The 20361-nt window shown below is 57.0% G+C and overlaps 1 protein-coding gene across 1 annotated transcript in view; it reads left to right on the top strand.

Moving 5' to 3' along the window:
- The window catches only part of RNPEPL1 (arginyl aminopeptidase like 1), a 28186-nt gene extending 12957 nt beyond the window's left edge, over positions 1–15229 (top strand). The window contains exons 2-11 of the mRNA XM_051999808.1: positions 5924–6064; positions 7090–7241; positions 8591–8707; positions 9500–9735; positions 10572–10685; positions 10853–10965; positions 11549–11657; positions 11888–12118; positions 12462–12604; positions 12866–15229. Coding sequence (XP_051855768.1) covers positions 5924–6064; positions 7090–7241; positions 8591–8707; positions 9500–9735; positions 10572–10685; positions 10853–10965; positions 11549–11657; positions 11888–12118; positions 12462–12604; positions 12866–13144 — 1635 coding nt within the window. The 3' untranslated portion in view covers positions 13145–15229. The remainder of the gene's footprint in view (positions 1–5923; positions 6065–7089; positions 7242–8590; positions 8708–9499; positions 9736–10571; positions 10686–10852; positions 10966–11548; positions 11658–11887; positions 12119–12461; positions 12605–12865) is intronic.
- Positions 15230–20361: the final 5132 nt, after the last annotated feature.

Genomic DNA, 20361 nt, shown 5'->3' with positions numbered 1-20361 from the left:
ACTCACCCAGGATCTCCCTGCCAGCAAGTCCAGGGGCAGGAATGGAAGGCGGGCCTTCCTGGCTTGGAGCTGGCTCTCTCTGCTGGGTGAGTGTGAGCGTAATCCAGCTCGGGCACGGTGCTGTGCCAAGGAGCCAGGCCCGCGAGGGGAGGAAGTCGGAGCCAGAGTTTTATAGGCACTTGTCCGGGGTAGCCAGGAAGCTCAGTGGGTAGTGCCACAGAGAAGCTTGAATTTAGATTTGGCGTCAGACATTGGCGGGACTGGGGGTAAGTCACTTAATCCGCTTCTGTTTCCTCATCCGTCAGGTGGCTGTAATAAAAATAGTACTTACCTGTCCGGGGTGTTGGAAAGCTCAGGTGAGATCATATTTTGCCTACCGATCAACCGATCCATCCATCCACACTGATTAAGTGCCTACTGTGCGCCGGCGCAAGGAGATTCCACAGTCTAATGGGGAGAGAAGGAGCTAACAGAGACATCCCGAGCGGCCACGTGTGGGATTGAGAGAGCGAAGGTGCTGCAGTCAGAGGGCTTGGGGGAGGTTTCCTGTGGCACATAGTAGGCGCTTAATAATTGCTTCTCACTCCCCCACTTACTGGGAGCAGGCACTGAGGGAGACGATAGGGCCTGAGAGCACATGTGACATGAGTAAAACATGATTCCTATTTTGGACTTGGGAACCCAGCTGTTTGGGATCTGCAGCTTCAAAGTCACGCAGCCCCGTCCCATAATTCAGTGGGGGATGTTGTTCCCCTCGCTCCCATTTCTTTTCATTTAGAAGAAAATAAAAGTATAAGTATTTTAAATATCTTAAAAATAAAAAAAAAAAAGGCAGTTGGACAAACCCAGAGATCGGGGCTTTAGCGCAAACCCACCTGGCAGGAGCTCCTGGGCGGCAGGGACTGTGGTTTTTGTCTGTCGGGTAGCTCGGTGCCTGGGACACAACAGGTACTTGATAAATGCTCGTTGGCTTGATCTGAACTTGGGGAGGAAGCTGTGATAGCCAGGGAGGGGAGTGGGAAACAGGACAGCTGAGCTGTCATCAAGGGAGCGAGGGATTCTGGGAGAAGTGAAGGAGCAGGACATTTCAGTCGCAGGCAAAGCCCCAGTGGGTGGGGGCCAGATCCGGCAGGGCCAAGCCCAGGAGCTTATTTACATCAGCTCCTCCAGGTACCAGTGAGCGGCTGGTGCGGCTGGTGCTCGAGCCGGGACCTCTGACCTCGGGCCGTGGGAGCCGGTCCTCTCTTCCCTGAGTCCTCCATCCCATACTTTCTTAGCCCCAGAGCCTTTCCCTGGTCCCCTCCTCCCCCCAGGGTTTCTCTGGCTTCTCAGGCTGAAACCCCGGGCTTCAGTCCTCAGCAACGGCTCTTCTGCTGGTTTCCCTCCTGGCAACAGGGCCCCAGACGTCCCCCGGGTGCCCCCAGCCTCCTCTAGGCTTCCCTCTGCTCCCGGAAGTAGCTGCCGCTCTCCCGAGGAGGGCGGGGCCTGGCTAGGCCCTGGGGAGCTCCTGGAGGGCGCGGAATCCATCCAGGGCATCCGACGTCCCCCTGCCCAGAACAGCTCGTTCTCCCCGGCTTTTCTGCTTTTTGTCCGGCCCCCTCTCTCCCCCTCCCTCTCCCGGCCCCTTCTCTCCCCCTCTCTCCCCATCCCTCTCCCGACCCCCTCTTTCCCCTCCCTCTCCCGGTCTCTGTGTCTGACTCAGCCTGAGACCCCGGCCGCTGGGGGGCGTCCGGAGCCCCGCTCTCCGTCCAGTTTCAGCGAAGGCTGAAAAACGTTTTAATTGAAATCTTTTGTTGTCTCCAAATATCTCCCTGCTCGGGCAACATTACAAAGAAAGGGAAGCCGAGATGAAAAGCCCTGGAGCCAAATGAGTCAGTCCCTCGGTGAGTGGGACCCAGGGCCTTGCTCTTTCCTGCGGCGCCCCCTCTGCCCAGGGGGCTCTCGCTTCTTCTGGGGGTGGTTATAACTGCACGGGGTTCATGGGGGGGGGGGTTCTTTCCATCCACATCCTTCTTGTCGTTGTCTATATTGTGAGTTATTGTTGCATTGATCACGAGGTTGTGAGACTCGCCCAGGGTCACACAGTTAGTAAATGTGTCCGAGGCTTAATTTGAACTCGGCTCCTCCCGCCTTCCGAGCCAGTGCTCTGCCCGCTGAGCCGTCCAGCCTCCCCCTGAGTGTCTGGGAGTCGGGTGGTGTTAAACAAGGAAAGGAGAGAAACAGACTCAGCCCTGAGGGAGCGCGCGGTCTATTGACAGAAATACCTCAGCTCTCAAGGAGGGTTACTCCTGGGCCTGGGGCTGCGGGCCAGTGCTGGAAGGCTCGGCTTTATTGGCTGGGGGGGGGGAGGGGGCTGTCCCGTGGTTCCAGGGAGGTGAGACTGCCCCTCCCATCTCCGCCCGCGTGGAGCCAACTGTCCCCTTGGCCTCCTGGGAATCTTTAGGGAACCTGAGAATGACAGAAATAGATTGGGGAAACCCCGCTCCCTGAGAGCCTTGGCTCCCAGAGCGTCTCTGCCGGCTTGGCCGAGGGCTGCGGACGCTGGGTAAAGCCTCGGGGCTGATGGTCCCCCCAATGTGCCATTTTCCCTTAGGAAACCAGGCCGAGCCGGGGCTGGTGTTTCCCCCATCAGATCCTGGGAAGACTTTTCTCCAGCTCCAGCACCCAGTGGTTCAAAGTTAGGGTGACCTTGCCCAGGACCACGGCCGGAGCTCATCTCCCGCTGACATTACCGGTGACCCTGGGCCAGGTCTCTGACTCGGTTTCCCCCCTCTTCTTCCTCTTCGGTCTCAGGAGAACACGGCAAACACCGGTGGGGTCTGGCCCCACCCAACTGGTGCTTAAGTCAGTGACCCTGACAAACTGGAGACTAGAAAACCACAAATGCCCATCGTCTATGTCGTGCATTGTTTTATTGCGGTTAAATGTCCTTAATTACATTTTAATCTGGTTCTGGCCAAGCAGCAGCGCGCGGACTCCTGGCCTTGAGCATCCTGGTTATTTCCAGGATCGTCAGAGGGAAGAGAAATCTACCTCTCCACAGCTCAAAGGGGGAGCACTCGAGTCGCCCCGCCCCGGCCCGCGTCCCGTCGGTGCCTCTGGTTCCCCGGCCCGCCGGCACTTGGGGCGTCCCCTCTGTGAGTCTGCGCCCGGGAGTTTTACGTTTGCACTTCCCTTCCCCATAGTGATTTTACAGAGAGAGAGCCCACGGCGGAGGGGATGACGTGTCCAGTCACACAGGTAGAAAGTGGGGAGTGAGGATTTAACCCTGGTCTCAGTGTCCGAGGGCGGATGTGAAGTCGGTTCTTCCCGCCCCGGCCCGCTGAGCCTCGGAGGGGCCCCGATGAGTTCAGTGGCTTCTGATTCCCGGCCACCCCCGGGCCTGTGGTCCCACAGGGCACATTGAGGGGCCTGAGCATCGCTTCCAAAGCTCTGAGTCAGCCAACCGACGGTGGGCTACGGGGCCGGGAGCTGCGAGTGCGGGGCTCTGAACGATCCCCGTTTCTTCCCTTCGCCGGAGGCTCCTCTGGGTTAGTGCTAGAGCTCAGAACTCCAGCTTTAGCAGTGAGTGCCGGGGAAGATGGGGAGGGGGTGTCTGAGGGGAGATTTGAACTCGGGGCCTTCCTTTGACTCCAAAACAAGATGTGAGTCCTAGTGAGAATGGAGATTTGTGTAGGGCTTTCCAAGCTTTTTAGGTGGATCGTTGTCTCAGACAAGTTGGCACTTTGGGCATTTTCTTACCCTTTCTGTTGATGGGGAAATGGAGGTTCAGAGAGGCAGAAGTGACCCACCCACTCCTAGCCACACAGGGAGGAAGCGTCAAAGGCAGGATTTGAATTCAGGTCTTCTTGATTCCACATCCAAGGGACTCCACATTATACCATTGCTGTGGGAAGCCCAGCCCTGGAAATCGAGGGTCCGTTCCGCTGAGCGGCCCCACAGCCGCCTTCCTTTGTCGCTCTCTTGCTGCGAGGCTGATGGGCCGGGGAGGGGGCGCACTCTCTACTCTTCTGCCTCCGGGACACCGGGCCGGGCTGCCCCTGCCCCCCTCACCATCTCCCCCCTCCCCACCTGATGTTGACCAGCACTTTCCCCGTGAGCACTTTTTGTTTGTATGTCACTGCGCCTCCTTGTGTTCCGGCCTGGACGCCCCATGGACGGAGGGACAGTTTCCTTATTCCAGCAGCGGTTCTTGTTGAATTGACCTTAACTGGATCGTGGCCACTTTGGCCTTAATTAGGGAAAGTCCTTTGTTTTGTTTTGAAATACTTGAGAACTTGAGGGACGGATAGTTTTCAAATCTGGTCAGCCACCGAGTCTGTGGGGACCCCCGCCCCCTCCCCCAGCGGCTGAAGCTCTCCCTGGCCTCCAAAGACTGACCTTTGCCATCAGAAGTCTAAGGTGGCCATTCCGGGCCAAGTGTGGCCAAGGCCATCTGGCCTTGGGGAAGAGGCTCCTCCTGGCACATGGTATTGGGTAGAACACGCACTCCCCCCCACATACACATACACTCTGACTGTCTCTCTTTGTCTCTCTCTGTCTCTGTCTCTGTCTCTCTCTCTCTTTGTCTCTGTCTCTCTCTCTCTCCCCCCGCTCCCCACCCGAGCCTCCTCCTGGACATCTCATCCGTCCCCCTTCCTGTATCCCACAGGGCCCCAAGGTCTCCCTGAGACAGCCTCCGTCCACTTCCCCTCAGCTCCCTCTCTCGAGGGCCCCCTCTCACATGACCGCCCCTTTGTGCAGACCCTCACCATCTCACACCTGGACCATTCCTGCTGCTGGGGGTGGGGTGGGGGGAGGAGGGTCCCACCTACTCCCAGTCTCTCCCCGCTCCAGTCCATCCTCCCCTCAGCCACTAAAGGGAATTTCCTGAAGCTCAAGTCTGACCAAGTCACCTAGGACACTCCAGGGCTGCCTGACCCAGGATCCCGGATGAAATTCTCTGCTTAGCGTTCAAGGCCCTCCATAAGCCGTCCCCTGCCAGCTTTCCACCTTCTCACTCTTCTCTCCCCTCACGTTCTCTCGGAGCCCTGGCCCACCGGCTCCCCCTCAGCTCGGGGCCGTCCCCCTGGCCTGGGACGCCCCCTTGACATTAAGTCCCAAATACAATCCATTCCTTTATTTCTCTTCCCCCCTCTCCCTCCTTCCTTTTTTTGGCTGGGGCAGTAGGGGCTAAGTGACTTGCCCAGGGTCGCACAGCCAGGACGTGACCCCCTTGATTCCGGGGCCTTCTCTCTCACACCGTGTGGATCTTGCGTCGGTTGTTCTGTGTGGGCTTCTCTGCTCCCCCCCCCCTTCCCCGCCAGGCCGTGAGCTCCTGGAGGTCGGGGCTGTCTTCTGCCCTCTTCTGTCTCCTCCCTGCCCGGCAAAGTGCCCGGAGCATAACGGGCGGCCCTTGATTGACGTGGAGCCGGTTCGTGGGTTTTAGCAGCTCCTCCATAAGTAGTTACTGACGGGAAAGAAGCCGATCTAAGAAAAGGTTTTGGGGAGTTCGTGGCCCTCAGGGGCCTGGGGGGGGTCCCCGGGGCGGGGCAGACCCACGCTCGGGAATCCCGGCCTCGCCTCGTGGCTGTTCAGGTTGGCGTCCGTGCGGCTGCCCTGGGTCCTTGGGACCGACGTAGAGCGGGAGGAGCCTCAGACGCTTTTAGTCTTTTCCCCAAGATTAAGAAACTGAGGCTCCGACGTCACATGTCAGATGGCAAATCGTGTCTCAGCGCAGGCTCCGCGGAGTGGGGGGGCTCCGGCCCCCTGGCGCAGCCCCTCACTTATAGAGGGGGACCGAGGTCGCGCCCTTGGCCGAGGTCCCAGAGGAGGGGCTGGACCCGGGCTCTGCTCCTGGGCCCCTGAGCGGCCGGTTCCTGGCCAGGCCCTGGCGGGTGATGCCGCCCCTGACCGGGCCCTTCCCCCCTCCTGTCGTTCCCAGATCTGGTGGCTGGACCCCGAGCTGACCTACTCCAACTCCAAGCCCTTCGTCTTCACCCAGGGTCACTCCGTGTGCAACCGCTCCTTCTTCCCCTGCTTCGACACGCCCGCGGTGAAGTGCACTTACTCCGCCACCGTCAAGGTGAGTCCGGGGGGTGGAGGGGGAGGCTGCTGGCCGGGTCACAGCCCCCTGTCCCCGAGGGCGGGCCCCCAGCGGGCGAGAACCAGCCCCCTGTCCCCGAGGACGGGCCCCCAGCACACCCGGGCCCCCCGGAGGCCGAGAACCAGCCCCCTGTCCCTAAGGGCGGGCCCCCAGTGCACCCGGGCCCCCCAGAGGGCAAGAACCAGCCCCCTGTCCCCGAGGGCGGGCCCCCAGAGCACCCGGGCCCCGGAGGCGAGAACCAGCCCAGCGCACCCAGGCTGGGGGCCAACCCAGATGGTCTCCTGCAGGGGGGCGCTAGCCGCACAGGACTGACAGGGCAGGGAGGGCCTTCCAGAAAGGGCCCCGTCTGGGCAAAGTCCCAGGGACTGGAGGCGGCGTCAGGGACGGGGAGCAGCAGCCAGGCCAACTTAGGAAGGGAGACCTGAAAGGCGGGCAGGACGAGACGGGGGCATGAGAGGGAGCCCTTGGCACATTTGGGGGCCGCTGTAACAGACATTCCCTCCCTCCTGGGGAGCCTGCCTCAGGTTCTTCTCTGTGCCCAGTGCCAGGTGGGCACCAGGGTGGGCACCCAGAAGGGCCACTTCTCTGCTCTCTGCCCCCTGATCCTGGACCTGACACCTTTTGCTTCCCAAGGGCCCCAGAGCCAGAAGTTTCTCATGAACCCCCTAAAGCCATAAGTTCCCCAAGTCTTGTGACTCAAAGCCCCCTCTCCTCCCACACAGGTGCACCCCAGCTCCTCCTGGCAGCTCCCCCCATCCCCAGCCTTGGGAGGTCTGAGCCAAAGGCACGGAGTGGGGGAGGAGGCACATCTGCCCCTCAGTCCCCCCCCTTTCAGCCCTCCCTTCATGTGCCTTCTTGGGGGCGGAGGCCAGCCGGGGGCGTGGGACAGACCCTGGGGGTCCCTGCCAAGGGGACGTATTGGATGCCCACTGACCACTGCTGCTGTGATGCTCTGGGCTGGCCCTGAGTGGGCACCGGCTTTAGCTTTGGGTGGTGTCTTCCAGGCTCCCGCCGGGGTCCAGGTGCTGATGAGCGCCACCCAAAGTGCCTACCTGGAGAAGGAGGGCGTGTACCAGTTTCACATGGAGTACCCGGTGCCCGCCTACCTGGTGGCTCTGGTGGCAGGAGAGCTCGTGCCAGCCGACATCGGGCCCAGGTGAGAGACTCTGCCAGACTGGGGGGGAGCCGGGAGGTCGTTCGTTCAATCCCCTCATAGAGGAGTAAACTGAGGCAGGGGGTGGAGGGGGCAGGGAATGTCTTGCTCAGGGTCCCTCCCCTGGATCTGAGGTCCCCCAGCTCCCGAGGCTCATGGTCCCACGAGCCGGTCGATGTCCAGCCTTTCCTGCTCTCCCAGGGCTGGAGGGAGGGGCTGGGGGCCCTGGGGAGGGGTCAGTCTCCCTGGGAGAGCAGCCCCAAGGAACACCAGGAAGGAGGCGCGTCTCTGACTGTTAGAGCTTCTCTCCATGACCTCAGGGCACGGGCAGCGGGCGTCCTGGGTGACCTGGAGGGGCAGCGTTGTCCCCTTCCTCTCCCTCACAAATGGGGGCATCGAGTCAGGTCAAAGGGGGGGGAGAGGCCGGGCTGGGGAGCGGTCTCATGGGGTCTCCCATGTTCTCCTGGACCCTCAACCTCTGGGCTTCCTCCCCATGTCAGTCTCCATTTCCCCTGTTGTCCCTTTAAAGATCTGCCTGCACTGCCAGGGACTCCCTCTAACGACCTCATGCCCATTATTGCCAGAGGGGCAGCGAGGGCATCCGCTGGGCACCCCGTGGCGGGCACCTCCTTTCCCCAGTAACCAAGGGACCCGGTTCCCGGCTGGTCGGATGCCCAGAGGGCCTCTCTGGCAGCTCCCTGGGGAACGGCTGGCCTGGTGCCCCGAGGGGGCCAGAGAGGGGGCTCGGAGAGACAGAACCCGGGAGACAGGAAAGCCAGGTTCGAGTTTGGCCGAGGAGGTCAACGTGCCCGCAGCTCCGCGGAGGGGCCTCAGCTGGGCAGTGACCTGCCAAGGGCAGCCCCTCCCACCTTAAGGGTCAGGAGGGAGGCCAGGCGCCCGCCCCCAGAGCCGATGACTGGCCGGGCTCTCTGAACATTCATCTTCATCTTTGCTTTTGCTCACCCCCATCACTGCCTGCTCCTCCTCTTCCTCTCCCAGGACCCCCCCCCCCCAAAAAAAAAAGCAGCTTAGTGAAACCAATGGTCACATTGGGGGAAAAAATCTGCTGCTGCAGCGTCTCCCACCCGTAGCCCCCCCCCTGCCATTGTGTGCAGCGTCTCCCACCCGGGGGAGGTATCTTCATGTATTTGGGGCCAGGCTTCTACAGGCATTTCTACCTTCACTTTCCCGTGAGGAAATGGGGGCTCCGAGAGGTCCGGGTACCACGCCCTGGCCCGGAGCCCGCTGGGGGCGAGAGTCAAACTCGGAGGCTCTTGGGGGGGCTCTTGGCTCCTTGGGGGAGGCGGGGGATCCGGGTCCGTGACCTCGAATCTCGCTGCTGCTTCCGGCAGGAGCCGAGTGTGGGCCGAACCGTGTCTCTTGTCGACGGCCACGAGCAAACTGTCGGGGCTGGTGGAGCAGTGGCTGAGCATAGCCGAGAAGCTCTACGGGCCCTACCTGTGGGGCAGGTGAGTGCAGGGGGCTGCGGGCGCCTCTGAGGAGAGGGGAGGGCACCGCCATCAGGCACCCGAGGATGGGCGCGCTGCACAAATCTCAGGAAAAAGGGTTCTCTCTTTAACCGGCTCCATCGCAATCGATCCGTGTTATCTCAGCTCCCTTCCCACCCTGCCCCTCTGCCCTCGCCCTCCCGAGAATTATCTCGTACAAACCAAACCTGAAAAAAAGAAAAACAGCAAAACTCAGCGGGCCCAGACTTGCCGCCTCCTCACCCACAATCCCGTCTCCTCCAAGGGAGGGAAGTGCCTTCTCAGTCTCCTCTCGGGGATCAGCTCGGTGACAAATTCCAAGTCAGCCAAACATTTATTAGGCACCTGCTGTGTGCGTAGCCCTGGGGGGGAGTCCCCGAAGGCCTTTGAGAGGTTCAGCCCAGTGCCCGGAGCTTGTAGCAGAATAGCGGCTAACCTGCTGTGTGCCGGGCGCTGCGCTGAGTGCTTTAGTGTGCGCCCGGCGGATCCTCACAGTCCTGGGAGGGAAATGCTACTATTGGCCCCATTTTACAGCTGAGGAAACTGAGGCAGAAGTCCTCGTGGCGCTTTAGGAGGGCAGGGGCCGCCGGGGCCGTCACTGCCGCAGGAAACTCCGGAGAAGGAGAGGTGGGGGGAGCGGCTTGGCCGGGGGTCGTCTGCGTCCGAGAGCGGATCCTGGGTCTCCCCGACGCCTGCGCTCCCAGCTTCCGCCTTGTGGGGGAGCTTCCCGCCCAGGCGGCTTCGGCCCCCGGTGACCCCGGCCCCTCCCTGCAGGTATGACATCGTCTTCCTCCCCCCGTCCTTCCCGATCGTGGCCATGGAGAATCCCTGCCTGACCTTCATCATCTCCTCCATCCTGGAGAGCGACGAGTTCCTCATCATCGACATCATCCACGAGGTGGCGCACAGCTGGTTCGGCAACGCGGTCACCAACGCCACGTGGGAGGAGATGTGGCTGAGCGAGGGGCTGGCCACGTACGCGCAGCGGCGGATCACCACGGAGACCTACGGTACGGGGGGCGGGGCCCGAGCACGCCTCCTCCCCCGCCCGGGCACGTCGGCCCTCCCCTCCCCCCCCCCCACTGCTGCTCGCGGGCTGGGACCCGTGGGGGGGAGGGGGGCACAGGGCCCGAGCACGCCTCCTCCCCCGCCCGGGCACGTCGGCCCTCCCCTCCCCCCCACTGCTGCTCGCGGGCTAGGAGGGAGGGGGCAGGTGGGAGCAGGCCTCCTGCCAGTGGCCGGTCTGTGGGCTCTGGGCTGGCGAAACTTTCTAATTTATCGTCCGTTCATTTTTAACGTTCTTTTTAAATTTGGAGCTCCCAGTCCTCCCCCCCCCCCCCCCCCGGGAGATCAGTTTTCCGCGGCTCCGCGCTGGCCTGGGGGGGGGGTCTCTTGCCGTCTCCCGCCCGGCCTTGTCCTGGGTGTCCAAGGGCGGCCCGAGGGCCGCCTTCTGGCGCGGAAGCCCCTGAGGTTCTGTGGGAGGGCTTGTGCCCCGCGTTCCCGGCCGTGCCCCCGGGACGTCCGGTGCCCCCCCCTCTGCACGGGCCGTTCTCTCGGACCCTCAGTGCAAGCGTCGTCCCCCGGACGTTTGTCTCGGTTCCTCCCGGGAGGCGCCTCCTTTGCGTTTGCCCTTCTGGGCCGCGTCCCCGCCCCCTTCTGAAAGCGCGGCAGCTTCGGGGGCAGGTTCGCTTTTCTCTCCGTCTCCGCTGCTCCTGGGCACGGCGGCCGTGGGGCGAGGGCCGGCCGAGGGTGGGGGGACCCAGGCCCCGGTGCCCGAGGCTCCCCGGCCTCTGCTGCCCTGCCCCCCGCCGGGGTCTCGCCCACCATCCGCCCCTCCCTGCCCTAGGCGCCGCCTTCACGTGCCTGGAGACCGCGTTCCGCCTCGATGCCCTCCACCGACAGATGAAGCTCCTCGGGGAGGACAACCCTGTCAGCAAGCTGCAGGTCAAACTGGAGCCAGGTAGCGCCCGCCTTCCGCACCGGCGCCCCCCTCCCCCCATTCCCGGTGCCCCCCTCCCGTCTCCCTCTGTCCCTGGTGCCCCCCTCCCCCCATCTCCCCCCCTCCCCCCATCTCCCCCCGGCGAGGGCGGGGGCGAGGCCGTCCTCAGGGGCTCCTTCTCTTTGCAGGGGTGAACCCCAGCAACCTCATGAACCTGTTCACCTACGAGAAGGGTTACTGCTTCGTCTACTACCTGTCGCAGCTCTGCGGGGACCCCCAGAACTTCGACTCCTTCCTCCGAGTTAGTGCTCCCTCCCTGCCCCCGGCCTGGGGGACCACCCTGTGGGCAGCGGGCTGGGGAGGACCGGGGGAGGAGTCCCGGCCCCTCTCTTGGAGCCTCAGTTTCCTTCTCTGTGAAACCCGAGTCAGTGCTGCGGCTCGGAGGGATCCCCGTGTCAGCCTCTTGCATGAGGGTCCTTGGGCCTGTCCAGGAGACCCCGAGGGCTCCATCGGCTCCAAGCTGGGATCCAAGGCCCGACAGAGAGGAGCTGTATTAGCACAGTGCTCCCCCATGGGGTCCCTCCTCCCCAGGTGCCCTTGGAGCCAACAGCTGGGGGGGGGGGCGCTGGGCCTAGCCGCCCCCCCTCCCCCCCCAGGGAGCCGCCACTGGGGGGAGAAGGGGGGTCACTGCGGCCTCAGGCCGGCCCTTCCTGCTCTCTGCATTTCTTCCACCAGCCCCCAAGCTCAGGGTCCGCCCGTGTCCTGCCTCCCCAAGCGCCCCCCGTGGCTGCCCGAGGCCTTCCTTCTGTGCTCAGGGAGCCCCCCCTTCACTGCCCCACTGAGACCCGGGGATCCTCTTCACTGCCCTCCCCCCTCTCTCTCAGGCCTACGTGGAGAAGTACAAGTTCAGCAGCGTCGTGGCCCAAGATCTCCTGGATTCCTTCCTGAATTTCTTTCCCGAGCTGAAGGAACAGAGCGTGGACAGCAAAGCAGGTGGGGCCAGCCCCGCTCCGTCCTTCCCAGAAGCGCCTGGTCCCTGGGGCCGACGGAGGGTGGGGGGAGCTTCCTGCTGCTGGGCGGAGAGCGGGGGCCGGGCCCAGGGCGTCTCGGGGCTTCCAGATGGGTCACCGGGAGTGCGCCGCAAGCCCCAGGCCCCTGCTCGGCCCCTGCCCCTGCCCAAGCCCCCTGCCCGGCTCCTGCCTCCTCACTGCCCCCCCTTGCAGGGCTGGAGTTTGAGCGCTGGCTCAATGCCACGGGGCCCCCGCTCGCCGAGCCAGACCTCTCCCAGGGCTCCAGCCTGACCAGGCCCGTGGAGACCCTCTTCCACCTGTGGACGGCGGAGCCCCTGGACCAGGCGGCCGCTTCGGCCAGCAGCATCGACATCACCAAGTGGAAAACGTTCCAGACGGTTCTCTTCCTGGACCGCCTCCTGGACGGGTCCCCGCTGCCCCAGGGTGAGTCTGCGCCGGGGGTCCCCCAGGGAGTGCGACGGAGGCAGCCGGGGGTGGCCGAGGTGGCCAGTGCTGAGGGTCCTCACAGCTCCGGGGCGGGGGGCGCGTCCCACGGGCAATGCCGGGTGGGGGTTTCCACGGCCCCAGAGTGGGCCCCAATTGGTGCTCCTGGGACACACCCTGGGGGTGGCTGAGGTCTCCACGCTCCGGGGGCACAGATCGCGGCACTGGCCGAGCGTGGCCCCGGGCCCCTGTCGGCCCGAGGCGGTTGGTGGCTGTGTCCGGCCTGTCCCGGGCCGAGCCCCTGGGGGATGTCGCCCTGAGCCCTGTCTGTGCGGCCCCTCAGAGGTGGTGATGAGGCTCTCCAAGTGTTACTCGTCACTGCTGGACTCCATGAACGCCGAGATCCGCATCCGCTGGCTCCAGATCGTCGTCCGCAACGACTACTACCCCGACCTCTACAAAGTCCGGCGCTTCCTGGAGAGCCAGGTCCCCGAAGGCCTCGGGCAGAGGGCGGGGGAGGAGCCTGAGGGGGGAGCGGGGACTGGCTGCGGAGACTCAGGGAGCCGGGAGGGCTGGGCCGCTAGTGCAGGGGCTGGGCCGGGGGAGGGGGCCTCCCGTCCTGGGGACGCCTCCCGGGGCTCGGGCCGCCTGGTCCTTGTGGGGGCTCCCGGGGGGGGCCGGAGCGTCCCCGGCTGCAGCCCCCTCCGCGGCCTCCCCCCGGCCCCAGCCGAGCCTGTTGCCTTGCAGATGTCCCGCATGTACACCATCCCGCTCTACGAGGATCTCTGCACGGGGGCCCTCAAGTCCTTCGCCTTGGAGGTTTTCTACCAGACCCAGGGCCGGCTGCACCCCAACCTTCGTAAAACCATCCAGCAGATTCTGGCCCAGGGCCTGGCCTCCCCCGCCCCCACGGACACCCCCCCTCTGGCCATTGCCACGGACACGCCGGCGCTGCTGCTGGAGGACAAGCCCCCCGAAGCCACAAATGGTGCCATCTCTCTCAGGGACGTCAACGTGTCCGCCTAGCCCCGCTTGGGGCGGCCCGGCCCCCGCTGGGAGGTGGGGGGCTGCCTGGCGGTTCCAGCCACCGAGCTGAATGTGCCTTCCCGGGCCCATCCCGGATGGGGCTCTGGGTCTTTCCGAGCGTGAGCCGGCCGGGGTCCGGGAGTCACAGCGTCGGCCCCTCCGCGGGCGTCCCCGGCCCAGAGCGGGGGTCGTGGGCAGGGCTCCCGGAAGGGGCTCCTCGGTCCTCTGAGAAGTCCCCGGCAGCGACAGGCTTCTGTCATGGGCGCTTGGCCCTTTACCTCAGGGCTCAGGGTTGCTGAGGGGGATTCTCTGCCCCTCGGGAAACAAGCAACCTCATGACCACTTCCTGGGGTGGTGAAAAGCTGGGAGGGCGGCCCCCCGTGAGCCCGGAGCCCCCGGCCTGCCCCGAGTTTGCACTTGGAGAGTCTGCAGGGGGGCCCGGCCTCCCCCCGTGGGGGCACAGCAGCCGAGAGCGACGCCCCCCCTTGGCCGCTCCCGCAGGGATGCTCTCCCCGCCCGGCCCCTCCCTGACCTGACGACCACCACACTGTGCCTTACGTCTGCCCGAGAAGGCGTAGGATGAGCCTTTTTCTAGTCACGCCCCTCAGCCCCCCGGGAGCCGAGGCTCCCGACTCCCTCCCCTCCATTCCTGACTGTCCTTCGGGGTGATTTAGGGCCGGGCCCACGGAGAGGGGGCCACGGAGGGCCCTGGCAGGGAGGCTGCCTGGAGGAGGCGACTTTCCACCTTTCCCGCCCCCACGGGCGCCTCCCGGGTGAGATAGGAAGCCAGCAAGGGGACGGCACCGCAGAGGGTCCCGGGGGCTTGGCAAGGATGGCGGCCACCAGCCCAGCCAGGGAAGCTGCCCCCGGTGCAGGGAGGCAGGAGGAGCCTGGGCCTCCCGGAGTTTGAGCTGCAGGGATGGCCGCGGGGGAGCATTCCCCTGCCTCTTCTCTCTGTACCTCGGCTTTAGCCCGTCTGGGAGCCAGACTGCGGTGAAAGCAATAAGACCGCCCTCCCCCGCGGGTCCCCACAGCATTCCTCCCCAGCCATGCTACTCTCCCCCGACCCCTGACCCCTGACCCCCCACTCCCCCAACTTGCACCAACCCTGTGATGACTATTTGACTTCATTCCCGTTAGAGGGATATGTCAGGGAGGGGAACGTGCGACTCGGCCTTGCTGTTCCCCATTGAATAGAGACTTTGGGGGGAGGCGCGTCCTCCCCAGGCCCGGCCTTACCACTGAGGGGTCTAAGCCCCAGACACCACTTGCAGGGGTCGTGCCCTGCCCGGAGCGGCCGCTGTGAAAGCCAGCCTTGACCCGCGGACCCTGCACCAGCCTAGGACCGAGGCAGCGAGATTGGCGTGAGAGCCCCGGTCCCCGTCCACTTCAGGGCCGCTCCGCGGCCTCCCGCTCCTGGCCCGGCCCCTCCTCCTCAGCAGCGGGATCCGCGCCTCCTCGGGCGCCGCCGGCCCTGACCCGAGGGCCGAGGTCTGGCCCTGAGAACCGCCGCTTCCTTCCGAGGAGGCTCATGACCACTAAGACTGTGCAGCTGCTGCCTGGGGGGCCGGGTAGGGGCAGGAGGCACGGGGAAGATTGGAGACGGGCAGCGCCCGAGTGGGAGCTGCCCATGCCCTGCCGCAGAGCCCAGGCCCTGGGCCTGGCACCCTGCTGAGCGCAGTGGATGGGCGGGAGGGGAAAGGTGAGAAGGACCCAGGCCCCGGGGGGTAGCGGTGGTGAAGCTTCTGGCCACAATAGATGGCTCCAGGGTTTACAGAGCTATGAGCTTTCCCCTCTTAATTCCTCTTGGGATCTCGGCAGGGCCCTATACCTTCCTTAACCCTGCTTGTCCCAGACAGAAAGCCCCAGGAGTGCAAAAGCCCCTTGGTCTCAGCATTGCCCTTCCATTCCGGGTCAAACCTTTCAAGGGAGTGGGCTTTGCTGGTCCCTCTCTATTCCATCAATTCCTATTAGACTGTAAGCTCCGAGAGGGCAGAGATTGTGTCTTATCTAAATTTTGTATCTCCCACGGAACCTAGTACCATGTTCTGCACACAGTTGGTGCTTAATAAATGTTGAATTGAATACTTTCCTCATCCTTGGTCTTCCTGCTGCTCTGGGAAACCCCTTGCTCGCTCCGGGGGCCCCAGAGGCTTTCTGATTCCTAACCTGAAGTTTCTCCATGTTCCTCCTCTTTGTTCTCTCATGATATTGTTATGGATCACTCTAGGGCCAGATGAGATCAGGAACGTGCTCAGTGCCCGGAACACAGTAGGTGCTTGATAAGCACTTCCCTTTCCACGTAAGTGCCCATTGGCTTCTGAGACTCCAATATTCCATCTCTGCTGCGTTGGTCACCTCAGATGCTGTCTACAGCTCCTTTCTCTCATTTTTGATACTTGTAAAGCTTTTTATTTTCGAAACACATGCATAGATGGTAGTTTTCAACATCCATTCTTGCAAAAGCTTGCACTCCAAAATTTTTTTTCTCCCTTCCTTTCCCCTCCCCTGGATAGTAGGTAATCCTACGTATGTTACACATGTGCAATTTTCCCATACATCATGTTGCACAAGAAAAATTAGATCAAAAAGGAAAAAAAATAAGAAAGAAAACAAAAAATAAGAAGAAAACAACAGAAAGTGAGAATGCTATGTCGTGATTCAGACTCAGTCCCCACAGTCTCTCTGGGTGCAGATGACTCTCTCCATCATAAGACCATTGGAACTGGCCTGAATCACCTCATTGTGGAAGGGAGCCACGTCCATCAGAATTGATCAGCGTCTAATCTTGTTGCCGTATACAGTGATCTCCTGTTCTGCTCACTTCACTGAACATCGGTTCCTGCAAGTCTCCCCAGCCCTCTCTGAAATCCTGCCCATCGTCTTCTTACAGAACAATAACATTTCATAACATTCATAGAACATAACTTGTTCAACCATTCCCCAACTGATGATGATTCAATTTCCCGTTCCTTGTCTCTACAAAGAGGGCTGCCACAAACATTTTTGCACATGTGGGTCCCTTTCCTTCCTTTATAATCTCTGGGGTACAAGCCCAGTAGAGATACTGCTAGATCAAAGACTATGCACTTTTTTAAAAAAATTATAACTTTTTTTTGACAGAACCCATGCCTGGGTAATTCTTTACAGCATTATCCCTTGCACTCACTTCTGTTCCGACTTTAACCCTCCCTCCCTCCACCCCCTCCCCCAGATGGCAAGCAGTCCTATACATGTTAAATGTCACAGTATATCCTAGATACAATATGTATGTGCAGAACTGAACAGTTTTCTTATTGCACAGGAAGAGTTGGATTCAGAAGGTATAGATAACCCGGGAAGAAAAACAAAAATGCAAACAGTTTACATTCATTTCCCAGTGTTCTTTCTTTGGGTTTAGCTGCTTCTGTCCATCCTTGATCAATTGAAACAGAGTTAGATCTTCTCTTTGTCAAAGAAATCCACTTCCAGCAGAATACATCCTCAAACAGTATCGTTGTCGAAGTGTATAATGATCTCCTGGTTCTGCTCATTTCACTTAGCATCAGTTCATGTAAGTCTCTCCAGGCCTCTCTGTATTCATCCTGCTGGTCATTTCTTTCTTTTTTTTCCTGCAACTTTGCTAAAGTTGTGGATTATTTCTAATAACTTTTCAATAGAATCGCCGGGGTTCTCTAAGTATACCATCATATCATCAGCAAAGAGTGATAATTTGATTTCCTCATTACTTACTCTAATTCCTTTAATCTCTTTCTCAACTCTTATTGCTGAGGCTAGCATTTCTAATACAATATTGAATAATAATGGTGATAGTGGGCAACCTTGTTTCATCCCTGATCTTACTGGGAATGGTTCCAGTTTATCCCCATTACATATGATGCTTACTGACGGTTTTAAATAGATGCTCCTGACTATTTTAAGGAAAAGTCCATTATTCCTATCCTCTCAAGTGTTTTTATTAGGAATGGATATTGGATTTTATCAAATACTTTTTCTGCATCTATTGAGATGATCATATGGTTTTTATTAATTTGGTTATTGATATTATGCTAATAGTTTTCCTAATATTGAACTAATCCTGCATTCCTAGTATAAATCCTATTTGGTCATAGTGTATTATCCTGGGGATGATTTTCTGTAATCTTTTTGCTAATATTTTATTTAAGATTTTAGCATCAATATTCATTAGGGGAGATTGGCCTATAATTTTCTTTCTTTGTTTTCAACCTACCTGGTTTAGGTATCATGCCTGTGTCATAAAAGGAATTTAATAGGACTCCTTCAATCCCTATTTTTTCAAATAGTTTACAAAGCATTTGGGGCTAATTGTTCTTTAAATGTTTGGTAGAATTCACATGTAAATCCATCTGGTCCTGGGGATTTTTTCTTAGGTAGTTGATTAATGGCTTGTTCTATTTCTTTTTCTAAGATGGGACTGTTTAACCAATTTACTTCTTCCTCTGTTAATCTGAGCAAGCTATATTTTTGAATATTTTTTGAAATTTTGAAATTCTTTCATTTCATTTAAGTTATTGAATTTATTGGCATAAAGTTGGCAAAATAACTCCTAATTATTGCTCTAATTTCCTCTTCATTAGTGGTGAGTTCTCCCTTTTCATTTTTTTCTTTTCTTTTTTTTATTTTAATAGCTTTTTATTTACAAGTTATATGCATGGGTAATTTTACAGCATTGACAATTGCCAAACTTTTTGTTCCAATTTTTCCCCTCCTTCCTTCCACCCCCTCCCCTAGATCACAGGATGCCAATACATGTTAAATATATTAGAGTATAAATTAAATACAATATATGTATACATGTCCAAACCATTATTTTGCTGTACAAAAAGAATCAGACTCCGAAATATTGTACAGTTAGCCTGCGAAGGAAATCCAAAATGCAGGCGGGCAAAAATAGAGGGATTGGGAATTCGATGTAATTGTTCTTAGTCATCTCCCAGAGTTCTTTCGCTGGATGTAGCTGGTTCAGTTCATTACTGCTCCATTCGAACTGATTTGGTTCATCTTATTGCTGAAGGTGGCCACGTCCATCAGAATTGATCATCGTATAGTATTGTTGTTGAAGTATATAATGATCTCCTGATCCTGCTCATTTCACTCGTCATCAGTTTGTATAAGTCTCTCCAGGCCTTTCTGAAATCATTCTGTTGGTCATTTCTTACCGATCAATAATGTTCCATATTATTCATATACCACGATGTATTCAGCCATTCTCCAATTGACGGGCATCTACTCAGTTTCCAGTTTCTGGCCACTACAAACAGGGCTGCCACAAACATTCTGGCACATACAGGTCCCTTTCCCTTCTTTAGTATCTCTTTGGGGTATAAGCCCAGTAGAAACACTGCTGGATCAAAGGGGATGCACAGTTTGATAACTTTTTGAGCATAGTTCCAAATCGCTCTCCAGAATAGTTGGATGTGTTCACAATTCCACCAACAATGTATCAGTGTCCCTGTTTACCCATATCCCCTCCAACATTCTGCATTATTTTTTCCTGTCATTCTAGCCAGTCTGACAGGTGTGTAGTGGTATCTCAGAGTTGTCTTAATTTGCATTTCTCTGATTAATAATGACTTGGAGCATCTTTTCATATGGCTAGATATAGTTTCAATTTCTTCGTCTGAGAATTGTCTGTTCATATACTTTGACCATTTATCAATTGGAGAATGGCTTGATTTTTTTTTTTTTTATAAATTAGAGTCAATTCTCTATATATTTTGGAAATGAAGCCTTTATCAGAACCTTTGATTGCAAAAATGTTTTCCCAGCTTATTGCTTTCCTTCTAATCTTGTCTGCATTAGTTTTGTTTGTACAAAAACATTTCAATTTGATATAATCAAAATTTTCTATTTTGTGATCAATAATGATCTGTAGTTCTTCTTTGGTCATAAATTCCTTCCTCTTCCACAGGTCTGAGAGGTAAACTATCCTGTGTTCCTCTAATTTATTTGTATTCTCATTCTTTATGCCTAGGTCATGAACCCATTTTGACCTTATCTTGGTGTATGGTCCCTTTTCATTTTTAAGACTAACAATTTGATTTTCCTCTTTCCTTTTTTAAATCAGATTTACTAAGGGTTTATCTATTTTGTTGGTTTTTTCATAGAACCACCTCTTAGTTTTATTAATTCATTCAATAGTTTTTTTTTTACTTTCAATTTTATTAATCTCTCCTTTTATTTTTAGACTTTCAAGTTTAGTGTTTGACTTGGGATTTTTAATTTGTTCCTTTCCTAGCATTTTTAGTTGCAAGCCCAATTCATTGACCTTCTCTTTCTCTATTTTATGCAAGTAGGCTTCTAGAGATATAATATTTCCCCTTATTACTGCTTTGGATGCATTCCACACATTTTGGTATGATGTCTCATTACTGTCATTTTCTTGGGTGAAGTTATTAATTATGTCTATGATTTGCTCTTTCACCCAATCATTCTTTAGTATGAGATTATTTAGTTTCTAGTAATTTTTTGGTCTATTTTCCCCTGGCTTTTTGTTGAATGTAATTTTCATTGCATTGGGATCTGAAAAGGATGCATTTATTATCTCTGCCTTACTGCATTTGAATTTGAGGGTTTTATGTCCTAATATAGGGTCAATTTTTGTATAGGTTCCATGAACTGCTGAAAAGAAAGTATATTACTTTCTGTCTCTATTTAGTTTTCTCCAAAGACCTATCATATCTAACTTTTCTAGTATTCTATTTACCTCTTTGACTTCTTTTTTAATTTATTTTGTGGTTTGGTTTATCTAATTCTGAGAGTGCAAGGTTGAGATCTCCCACTATTATAGTTTTGTTGTCTATTTCTTCTTGCAGCTCTCTTAATTTCTCTTTTAAGAAATTAGATGCTTTTACCTGCCAATTAGGGGAGGGGGTAGAGGGAAGGAGGGGAAAAATTGGAACAAAAGTTTTGGCAATTGTCAATGCTGTAAAATTACCCATACATATAACTTGTAAATAAAAAGCTACTAAAAAAAAAAAAGAAGAAGAAGAATTTAGATGCTACACCACTTGGTGCATATATGTTTAATATTGATATGACTTCATTATCTATGCTGTCCTTTAGCAAGATATAGTGCCCTTCCTTATCTCTTTTAATTAGATCAATTTTTGCTTTTGCTTGATCTGAGATCAGGATGGCTACCCCCACTTTTTAGACTTCACCTGAAGCATAGTAGATTTACCTTTACTCTGTAT

The sequence above is a fragment of the Antechinus flavipes genome, chromosome 4, assembly GCF_016432865.1.
Source record: "Antechinus flavipes isolate AdamAnt ecotype Samford, QLD, Australia chromosome 4, AdamAnt_v2, whole genome shotgun sequence".
NCBI lineage: Eukaryota > Metazoa > Chordata > Mammalia > Dasyuromorphia > Dasyuridae > Antechinus > Antechinus flavipes.
Note: the sequence above shows the minus strand (reverse complement) of the source record. Positions and strands in the feature narration are given on the sequence as shown.